Source organism: Sus scrofa, chromosome 17 (assembly GCF_000003025.6).
Source record: "Sus scrofa isolate TJ Tabasco breed Duroc chromosome 17, Sscrofa11.1, whole genome shotgun sequence".
In the NCBI taxonomy this organism is placed as follows: domain Eukaryota; kingdom Metazoa; phylum Chordata; class Mammalia; order Artiodactyla; family Suidae; genus Sus; species Sus scrofa.
Genome location: NC_010459.5, coordinates 37,109,496 through 37,121,517, shown reverse-complemented (window position 1 = coordinate 37,121,517; position 12,022 = coordinate 37,109,496). Strand labels below are relative to the sequence as shown.

The following is a 12,022-nucleotide window of genomic DNA, read 5'->3' as shown; positions in this document are numbered from 1 at the left end:
TGGTCTGTTTACAACCAACACCAAATAAATATAAAGGATCATAAGAGACTACTGTACACCAATAAAATGGATGACCAATACAATGGATGACCTAGAGGAAACTGACAAATTCTTAGAAAGGTACAGCCTTCAAAGACTGAGACTGGAAGAAACAAAAAATGTGAACAGACAATTATCAGTACTGAAATTGAATCAGTAATTTAAAAACTCCCAATAAACAAAAGAAGACCAGATGGCTTCACAGGTGAATTCTATCAAACATTAGAGAAGAGTTAACACCCATCCTTCTGAAACAATTCCAAAAATTGCAGAGGAAGGAACACTTATGAACTCATTCTATGAGGCCACCATCACCCTGATACCAAAACCAGACAGTTATCACAAAAAGGTAAAATTATAGGCCAATATCACTGATAAACATAGATGAAAAAATCCTCAACAAAATACTAGAAAACAGACTCCCAAAATATATTAAAAGGATTATACATCATGATCAATTGGGATTTATTCCAAGGATGGAAGCATTTTTCAATATCTGCAAATCAATGTGATAAATTATATTAACAAACTAAGAATAACAACAATATGAGGAGTTCCTGCTGTGGCCCAGCAGAACTGAACCTGACTAATATCCATGAAGATGCAGGTTTGATCTTTCCCCCGCTCAGTGGGTTAAGGATCTGGTGTTGCCGTGAACTGTGATGTAGGTCACAGATTCGATCTGGCATTGCTGTGGCTCTGGCGCAGGCTGGCAACTGTAGCTCCAATTCAATCCCTAGCCTGGGAACTTCTATATGCTGCAGGTGAGGCCCTAAAAAACAACAAACAAACAAATAAACTAACAAAAGATTTGATCATCTCAAGAGATGTAGAAAAACTTCTGATAAAATTCAACATTCATTTATGATAAAAAGTCTTCAGAAAGTGGGCAAAGAGGGAATATACCTCAACATAATATATGACAAACTTGCAGCTAATATCATTCTCAAACGGTGGAAAGCTGAAAGCATTTCCTCAGATCAGGAACAAAACAAGGCTGTCCACTCTCACCACTTTTATTCAACATAGCTTTGGAAGTCCTAGCTACCACAACTAGAGAAGAAAAAGAAATAAAAGGACTCCAAATTGGAAAAGAAGTAAAACTGTCAATGTTTGTATATGATGCTATACACAGAAAATCCTAAAGACTACCAGAAACTACTAGAGCTCATCAATGAATTCAATAAAGTTGTTGGATATAAAGTTAATACCCAGAAATCTGTTGCATTTCTATATACTAACAATGAAAGAGCAGAAAAAGAAATTAAGGAAACAATCCCATTTAACACTATCAAAAAGAATAAAATATCTAGGAATTAATTATCTAAGGAGGCAAAAGACCTGTACCCTAAAACTAAGACACTGATGAAAGAAAATGAAGATGACACAAACAGATGGAAAGACATACCATGCTCTTGGATTGGAAGAATCAATACTGTTTAAATGACCATACTTCCACCCAAGGCAATCTACAGATTCAATATAAGCCCTATCAAATTACCAACGGCCTATTTTACAGAACTGGAACCAAAAAAAAATTTTTTATGAAAAAAAAATTGTATGGAAGCACAAAAGACTGCAAACAATCTTGAGAAAGAATACAGCTGGAGGAATCACGCTCCCTGATTTCAGACTGTACTACGGTCATCAAAATGGTATGGTACTGGCACAAAAACAGGCACATAGATCAATGGAAAGGATAGAAAGCCCAGAAATAAACCCATGCACTTATGATCAATTAATCTCTGACAAAAGAAGCAAGAAGATACAATGGAGAAAAAGACAATCTCTTCAATAAATGGTGCTGGGGAAAATGGACAGCTACATGCATAAGAATGAAATCAGAACATTCTCTAATGCTATACACAAAATAAACCCGCTGCTGTGATGAGGGTTCAATCCCTGGCCTAGGAGCTTCCATATGTCATGCGCTTGGCCAAAGCCAAAACCAAAACTAAACTCAAAGTGGATTTAAGACCTAAATGTAAGACCAGACAGTATAAAACTCCCAGAGGAAAACATAGGTAGAACACTCTTTGACATAAATTGCAGCATTATTTTTTTTTGGATCCATCTCCTAGAGTAATGGAAACAAAACAAATATAAACAAATGGGACCTAGTTAAAAGTTTTTACACAGCAAAAAAAAACCATAAACAAAAGGAAAAGAAAACCTACGGATTGGGAGAAAATATTTACAAATGATGTTACCAACAAGGACTTAATTTCTAAAATATACAAATAGCTCACACAGCTTAATAACAACAACAACAAAAAAAGTTCAATAAAAAAATAGTCAGGAAGAGTTCCCGTCATGGCTCAGTGGTTAACGAATCCGACTAGGAACCATGAGGTTGCGGGTTCGATCCCTGGCCTTGCTCAGTAGGTTAAGGATCTGGTGTTGCCGTGAGCTGTGGTGTAGGTTGCAGACGTGGCTTGGATCCCATGTTGCTGTGACTCTGGTGTAGGCCGGCAGCTGCAGCTCCGGTTCAACCCCTAGCCTGGGAACCTCCATATGCCATGGCAGCGGCCCAAGAAACAGCAAAAACACACACAAAACACACACACACACACACTCACACACACACACAAAAGGGCAGGATATTTAAATAGACATTTCTCCAAAGAAGATATACAGATGGCCAATAGGCACATGAAAAAATGCTCAATATCACTAATCATTACAGACATGCAAATCAAAACAACACTGAGGTATCACTCACCCCAGCCAGAATGGCCATCATTAAAAAGTATATAAATTATAAATGCTGGAGAGGGTGTGGAGAAAAAGAAACCCTCCTACACTGTTGTTGGGGATGCAAATTGGTGAGGTTACTATGGAGAACAGTATTAAAGTGCCTTAAAAAATAAAAATAGTTACTATATGATCCTGCAATCCCACTCCTGGGCATATATAACTGGAGAAAACTTTAATAATTTGAAAAGATGCATGCACCCCAATGTTCACAGCAGCATTATTTACAATAGCCAAGACATGGAAGCAACCTAATGTCCACTGACAGATGAATGGATAGTATATATAAAATAAACAAGGACCCACTATATAGCACAGGGAACTCTGTGTGTGTGTGTGTGTGTGTGTGTGTGTGCGTGTGTGTGTGTGTGTGTGTGTGTGTGTAATGGAATATTACTAAGTCACAAAAAAGAATTAAATAGTATCACTTATGTGAACATGGATGGACCTAGAGATTGTCATATTAAGTAAGTCAGAGACAAATATCATATGATATCACTTATATGTGGAATCTAAAAAAATGACACAAATGAACGTATTTACAAAACAGAAGTAGACTCACAGACAGACAAAAGGAACTTATAGTTACCAAAGTGGATGGGGGTGTGAATAAGGAATTTTGGGATTAAGAAACACTATTATATATAAAATAAACAAGGACCCACTACATAGCCCAGGGAACTATGTTTAATATCTTTTAATAAGCTATAATAGGAGAATCTACTTAAAAATTTTTTATTAGTTTCATATATATAAAAATATATAACTGAATCACTTCACTGTACACCTGAAACTAATATAACATTGCATATTAACTATATTTCATTTAAAAATGGTTAAAAATATAGTAAGGAGAATGGCTCTGTATACTACAGTTGTACAAATCTCTCTGCTATCTAGCTTAATAAAAGATAGCTGGATTCTCCTATCTCCTTCTGCATTTAATCCATTCCAACATCCTTTGTCACGTAGCCTCTAGAAAATTCCACTATAGGAGCTCCAAACTGTGGTGCAACAGGATCAGCAGTGTCTTGGGAGCTCTGGGATGTGGGTTCAATCCCAGGCCCACCACAGTGGGTTGGGGATCTGGTGCTGCTGCAGCTGTGGCTTGGTTCAAAACTATGGCTTGGATCTGATCCCTGGACTGGGGGCTCCATGTGCCACAGGGAGGCCCCCCCCCAAAAAAAGAACAATTAAAAAAACTTAAAGATTCAATGCACTCCCTATCAAATTACCAAGGACATTTTCCACAAAATATTTTAAAGTTTGCTTGGAAGCACAAAAGACCCAGAATAGCCAAAGACATCCTGAAAAAGAAAAATGGAGCTGGAGGAATCAGGCTCCCGGACTTCAGACTATACTACAAAGCTACAACCATCAAAACCGCATGGTACTGGCACAAAGACAGACATATAGATCAGTAGAACAGGACAAAAAGCCCAGAATTAAACCCACACACCTACAGCCAACTACTCTATGACAAAGGAGGCAAGGATATACAATGGAGAAAGGACAGCTTGTTCAGTAAGTGGTGCTGGGAAAGCTGGACAGCCACATGGAAAAGAATGAAATTAGAACACTCCCTAACACCATACACACACAAAAGAACACCTCAAAATGGATTAACGACCTAGATATAAGACCAGACACTATGAAACTCTTAGAGGAAAACACAGGCCAAACACTCTCTGACAGAAACGACAGCACCATCTTCTCAGACCCACCTCTTAAGAGTATTGACAATAAAAACAAAAACAAACAAATGGGACCTCATCAAACTTAAAAGTTTCTGCACAGCAAAGGAAACCCTAAACAACACGAAAAGACAACCCACAGGATGGGAGAAAATCTTTGCAGGTGAATCAACTGACAAGGGATTAATCTCCAAAAGTTATAAACACCTTCTGCAGCTCCCTACCAAAAAAACAAAAAACCCCATCCAAAAATGGGCAGAAGACCTAAACAGACACAGCAGTTCTCCAAAGAAGACACACAGATGGCCAAAAAACACACGAAAAGATGTTCAACATCACTCATTATTAGAGAAATGCAAATCAAAACCACTATGAGGTACCGCCTTACACCAGCCAGAATAGCCATCATCCAAAAGTCTACAAACAATAAGTGCTGGAGAGGGTGTGGCGAAAAAGGAACCCTAGTACACTGTTGGGATTGTACACTGGTGCAACCACTGTGGAAAACAGTATGGAGATTCCTCAGAAAACCTCAAAATAGAACTACCATTTGATCCAGCAATCCCCCTCCTCGGCATCTATCCAGAGAAAACCACGACTTGCAAAGACACATGTACTCCGATGTTCATTGCAGCACTATTTGCAATAGCCAAGACATGGAAACAACCTAAATGTCCATCGACAGAGGAGTGGATCCAGAAGATGTGGTACATATACACAATGGAATATTACTCAGCCATCAAAAGGAACAAAATACCAGCATTTTTAGCAACATGGATGGACCTAGAAATGATCACGCTAAGTGAAGTCAGCCATACAATGAGACACCAACATCAAATGCTTTCACTGACATGTGGAATCTGAAAAAAGGACAGATGGAACTTCTTTGCAGAACAGATGCTGACTCACAGACATTGAAAAACTTACGGTCTCTGGAGGAGACAGTATGGGGGGTGGGGGGATGTGCTTGGGCTGTGGGATGGAAATCCTGTGAAATTGGATTGTTATGATCATTATACAACTACAGATGTGAGAAATTCATTTGAGTAATAAAAAAATAAGAAAAAAAAACTTAAAAAAAAGAAGAAAATCCCACTATACTCTCATGAGAGAATACAAATAAAAAGGCAAGTAACATCTTAGAATTATTATGAAAATGTTTTTAACCTCCTGGACTTCCTACAAGGGTCTCAGAGGATCCAGATTATACTGTGAGAACTGAAAATAAAATTTTAGTAATGTGGTTCATCTTTACCGCATACAGAGGCTAATATGCAGGAGCACAGTGTGTTTTAGTTCAGGTAAATCTTGAGGAATTCAATTTACAAACATTAATAACTGGTAGCTCTTATCTTATATACACTGAGATCAAACCTCTCTCAGCTGTCAATATGAGAAAAATCACTTCCTTATACCATGATTTCACCACTCAGTACAGAAAAAAATTATGTGTACATTATAAATCCTAAAGAAATTATATTTGTATGAGGAGCTAAATAATGTAATCCCTTTGATATTATTTATTTAGACTATGAATCTTGTAATCTTGTAAATATTATCTTAAAAATAAGCCATTTCTTTTTTTTCTGTGGTTTGGAAACAATGCACCAGGCACTGAATATATTAAGCAACAAAACCTCGTATTAACTTAGTTGAACCTCAGTGGGCCTGCAGCAATTCAGTTTTAAGACAAATTTAAAGCTTCTTATTGGAACTAAATTGATATCGTAAGGAGTTCCTGCCGTGGCTCAGCGGAAACGAACTTGACTAGTATCCACCATGATGCAGGTTCGATCCCTGGCCTCACTAAGTGGGTTAAGTATCCGGCATTGCCATAAGCTGTGGTGTAGGTCGCAGACAGGGCTCAGATCTGGCATTGCTGTGGCTGCAGTGTAGGCCGGCAGCTACAGCTCCCGATTTGACCCCTAGCCTGGGACCCTCTATATGCCATGGGGGCGGCCCTAAAAAGAACCCCCCCCAAAAATTGATACCATAAGAAACAATATGGCAAACATTATAGCTTTGTTTTTGCTTCTTTGGTAAACATTATCCACAACTGAAATCCATGATTTAACAATATTATACAAGTTAAACTAATCTAAGCTGCACAATTTGCCACACTGCTTCAAGCTTAGGAATGAGAAGAAATATGTACAACTTCTCTGCATGAGCCAGGGATCAGATCTGAGCTGCAGTTGCGACCTATACCACAGATGTGGCAACTCTGGATCCTATAACCCACTGTGCCAGGACAGGTATTGAACCTGCATCCTGGTGCTACAGAGATGCTGCCAATTCCACTGTATCACAGCAGGAACTCCTGTGTTCTGAGTTCTGAGGTACAGATTCAAGGAGCTGTCAATAATGATGCTATACTTACCACCAATGCTAGAACAAGAGTCCGCACCTTCTCCCCAATCTCAGGTGAGATGTCATTGCCAAACTGTTGCAGAGTGGTGAGAAAGCGTTTCAACTTGCTGAGCTGCCGAGCACCACAAGTGGCCGGCAACTGTTGATTTGTTAGTGCAGATGATGTAGAAGAGGCAGGACCATTGCTGAATCTCTGTGGTGGTGATGGGGCGCCGTTTAGGGTAGGGGGAGAATGGTTGATGCCATTGCTCACTAAAAGAAAGACTCAGTTTAAGTGCAAAACATAAGGATCTTTGTTAATTTCTTCTTTTGCATTCTCCTTCACTTTTTCATTTGAATTTTGTAAAGTGCATGTTAAGAGTATACCAGACACCATTTCAACAACATTGCTTTAAAGTGAGACAGACTGTCAGGTAAAAAATAACAGAATAACACCAAAGCGTTAGAAGAGTATAAGTGCTACAAGAACAAAGAGAAGTGATATCTAACTTGTGCAGGTCAAGGACAGAGGTGGGTGGTTTTTTTATTTTTGGCTGTGCTTGCATCACGTACAAGATCCCTGGTCAGGGACTGAACCTACGCCAAGGCAGCAATCCAACCTGCTGCAGTGTCAACAGTGGATCCTTAACCCACGGTGCCACAAGGGAACTCTTGAGGTGGGTAGTTTTTTTTTTTTTTTTGTCTTTTTGTCTTTTTGCTATTTCTTGGGCCGCTCCCGAGGCATATGGAGGTTCCCAGGCTAGGGGTTGAATCGGAGCTGTAGCCACTGGCCTACGCCAGAGCCACAGCAATGCGGGATCTGAGCCACGTCTGCAACCTACACCACAGCTCACGGCAATGCCAGATCATTAACCCACTGAGCAAGGGCAGGGACCGAACCCGCAACCTCATGGCTCCTGGTCGGATTCATTAACCACTGCGCCATGATGGGAACTCCAAGGTGGGTAGTTTTTAAGACTCCCTGCAATGGGTTGCATGACACGAGTCTGGGAGAATACCTATTTCCAATGACTGGACACTCATGAGCCTTTTTTTTTTTTCTTTTTGCTTTTTAAGGCTGCATCCGAGGCATATGGAAATTTTCCGGCTGGGGTCGAAATGGAGCTACAGTTGCCAGCCTGCACCACAGCCACAGCAACTCAGGATCCAAGCCTCCTCTTCGAACTACACCACAGCTCACAGCAATGCCGGATCCCTGACCCACTGAGTGAGGCCAGTGATTGAACCTGCATCCTCATGGATACTAGTCGGATTCATTTCTGCTGTGCCACAGTGGGAACTCCCTCATGCCCACCTTTTATGTAATATCTTCTTCCTAACCGCAGGTTCCCAAAGAAGCTAAGTAGTCAATTAGAATATAGCATTTGAACAAGATAATCAGAAAGCAGAGTTGTCTTAATTGATAAATGTTTTTTCTAGGCTATAGGTTTAATGACCCATTCCTGCAATGAGATATATTATCTCTTTGACTTTAGAGGATATTTATACACATCAAAATCAGTTTTTCCTTGCCTTGATAGCACCAAATTGTTGGTCACTCAATAAAGCATTTTTTAGATACCATAGAGGACACTTCTACTCTATTCTATATTTTTGCTCAAATTATAATACATGTGATTAACTACAGTTTTCCTATTTTCCTATTTTGTTTTGTTTTGTTTTAATGGCCACACCCACCTACAGTGCATGGAAGTTTCAGGCTTGGGGTTGAACTGGAGCTGCAGCTGAGGCCTACACCATAGCCATGGCAACACTGAATCCGAGCCACATCTGCAACCTATGTCACGCTTGGGGAAACACCATTTCTCAACCTAATGAGCAAGGCCAGGGATTGAACTTGCATCCTCACAGAGACAATGTTGGGTCCTTAACCCACCAAGGCATGATGGTAACTCTTTTCCCACTGCTTTTAATACTCATTTCTTACAATTTTAATTTGGAACACAACCCTAGAGTTTTGTTCTTGGAGGCATTAAGTAAAAAATCCCCTTCTTCCCTGAACAATGAAATAAAATTATCTAATGCCTAAGTGTCGATAGATTTTCACTTAATCATATTCAGGTTTGAAAATTTAAGAAAGTAAAAATTTCCCTTGTGGCTCTGCAGGTTAAGAACCTGACTAGTATCCATGAGGATATGGATTCCATCCCTGGCCTCACCCAGTTGGGGCTAAAGAATCTGGTGTTGTCAAAAGCTATGGCATAGGTTGTGGATGCACCTAGTGCATCTAGTGTTGCTGTGGCCGTGGTGTAGCCTGTTGGCTACAGCTACAATTTGACCCCTAGCCTGGGAACCTCCATATGCTGTGGGTGTAGCCCTCAAAAGAAAAATAAAAGAAAAAGAAAATTTAAGAAAGTAAAACTAAGTTTAAAAACATACCATCTGTATTAAGAAGCATTCTTTGAAGGACTCTGCTGCTCTTAGTAGATTTAACAACCTTTCTCTGTGCCACATTTATGCTTTCATTATTTTACTTATTAAATTACACTTATTTCTTTCTGTACTTGCACTGCCTTGAAAGATTGTCCACTTCTTGATAAACACACATCTGTGTATATCATAGTCAGCCAAACTATGAACTGTGTATACTATATATACCTCTATATATACATTGGTTTTGCTCATTAGCTATTACAGATCAAGTTCAGGAAAACAATGCCGAATGGCTCACTGCATAATATTAACAGGCTGAGAAAAAAGTGTGGTTTCTCCTCTGTGCCTTCCAGGAAAAGAAAAGCTGTAAAGGAAAGCTCAATATTCAACCTCATCAATACAGAAAATTAGTTGCAATGGTCTGCCATTTCTTTGTGTTCATAGAAAGGTCAATTGCCATTGGAGAACTGCCCTCTTTTGAAGCAAGCTGTAAAAATGATATATTACTGGGCTTTTAGCCACCGTGATGTTCAGATGGACTTTTTACAGTTTCTTCAGTGAAAGTGTATGATCACATTTTCTGAAATAAACCATATTCAACACTAAGCAGTCAAATATGGAGGTCAAAAGGGCTGAATACACATACACACAGCCCTACTGTCTGAATCTTGAAATGTGAATGACAGCCTGGGTTTAAATCTGTTTCATTTCAAGATAGTACCTATATCTAAGGCTGTATAACTCTTGAGATAAAAAACAGAATTTAAGAAAAAAAGGATATAAAATTTCATTTTATAAACTCTGGCTCAAACTGTTATGGTTGCCAGTTACTGAATTTCAAAGGTTTTGGGACAATAATAATTAAACCTTCCATTAAAGTTGTATCTCTTAAACTCTCTTCTCCTGCTTCTTAAACCAATAAACACAAAAAATGTAAATGAGCAAAGATAATGTGTAAACTTGTAAAATGGCATTTAAATGAGAAAACACAACTAGCACAGTGCTTTGACACTTAGTGGGCACATCACAAAGAGCAAGTGTCTTCTATTTTATTAGGCAAATATCTGTAAGAGAGACAACTTGAACTTGGGATAGCATGGGCATGGAAAGACAGAAGAACTCAAATTAAAATCAGTATCTACCTATTTATATACTTGTGTCTAGGTTTTGTATCTTTTTTCTTTTCTTTTTTTTTTTTTTTTAAGGCCATACCTGTGGCATATGGAGGTTCCCAAGCTAGGGGTCAAATCGGAGACACAGCTGCCGGCCTACACCACAGCTCACAGCAACGCCAGATCCTCAACACACTGAGGGAGGCCAGGGATTGAACCTGCATCCTCATGGATACTAGTCAGGTTCATTTCTGCTGAACCACAATGGGAACTCCTGGTGTCTAGGTTTTAAATTGAGGTTTTAGGACTAAATTTGCTGAATTACAGGGTTTGGGGAAATTCAGCTTTAGTACTACCAAAAACTTCTCATAAACAATGTATGAGTGTTCAAGTTGCTCCAGACAAACTCACAAAAACTTGATTATTCCTTCTCACTATGAACATCCTTGTGGGTATATATGGTATTACAGTGGGTTTTAGTTTGCATTTCCTTGTGACTAGGAAGGTTGAACAATGTATTACATATTTATTGTCTAATATAACTGTTTTGGACTAAGTTGTATCTCTCCGCCAAAACTCCTATGTTGAAGTTCTGACCCCCAGTACCTTGGAATGTGACTCTATTTAGAGATAGGGCCCTTAACGGTTAAGTGAGGTCATATGTCTAAGTCCTAATCCAATATGACTGCTGTACTTATAAGAAGAGGAAGATGCATCAAGGATGCACATGCATAAAGCAAAGGCCGTGAGACAACAGAGCAAGAAGGCAGCTATCTGCAAGACAAGCAGAGAAGCCTCAGAAAAAATGAAACCTGCTGACACCTTGATCTTGAACTTCTAACTTCCAGAACTGTCAAAAAATAAATTTCTGTTGTTTAAGCCACACAGTCTTTGGTATTTTGTTATAGCAACCCTAGTAAACTAATAAGATAATATTTTCTTTTCTAAAAAGCCTAACCATGACAGTCCTAGAACACTTTTAGAAATAGTTCAATAATTTTAGGAAACTTGTTTTGAACCATATAAATCAATAATTTAAATTCATTACTTTAGAGCCAAAGAAATTAAAATAGCTACCTACAAAGCCAAAGAATATGAAAACAAACTATTTAGACTACCAAATTTCCAAATACCTAAATTAGCTACACAGTATTCTCAGAGGGAGAAAGCAACTTATAAAAGAAACGAGACGTGTGTGTGTGTGAATGTATATATGTATATAAACATCTATCTTAACAGTCATTTTGAGAATGCTGAATAGTGTATGTAGAAGGCTGAATGGTATTCACTTAGATCTAAATGTCACTCTGAAGCACAAACCCAAGTATTAAGAGGTCTCACATGCTGTGGGAGTGAATGACACTGGCCTAGGTCCTCCAGGATTTATTGGTGGGAGAGGCGGCATGGTGGGAGGTGAGGATCTTGACTGAATCTTCACTTCCACAGGTGATCCAGGCATTGCTGGCACTCTTTTGTCAGCACCAACTGTGGAGAACAAAAGGAAAGAAAGTCACAATTTTCTGTAAGGTAATGAAAACGGTGACAATTTAAAATACCAACATATCTGAGTTCCCATTGTGGCTCAGTGGTTAACGAATCCAACTAGGAACCATGAGGTTGCGGGTTTGATCCCTGGCCTCGCTCAGTGGGTTGAGGATCCAGCGTTGCCATGAGCTGTGG

The 12,022-nt window shown here is 39.1% G+C and overlaps 1 protein-coding gene across 8 annotated transcripts in view; it reads right to left on the bottom strand.

Annotated features, from left to right (window-relative positions):
* The window catches only part of CBFA2T2 (CBFA2/RUNX1 translocation partner 2), a 160,316-nt gene that overhangs the window by 28,873 nt on the left and 119,421 nt on the right, over window positions 1–12,022 (bottom strand). For all 8 annotated transcript variants that reach the window (XM_021078106.1, XM_021078107.1, XM_021078108.1 and 5 more), the window contains 2 exons: window positions 11,684–11,827; window positions 6,868–7,109 (listed from right to left, as the gene is read on the bottom strand). In XM_021078106.1, coding sequence (XP_020933765.1) covers window positions 6,868–7,109; window positions 11,684–11,827 — 386 coding nt within the window. The remainder of the gene's footprint in view (window positions 1–6,867; window positions 7,110–11,683; window positions 11,828–12,022) is intronic.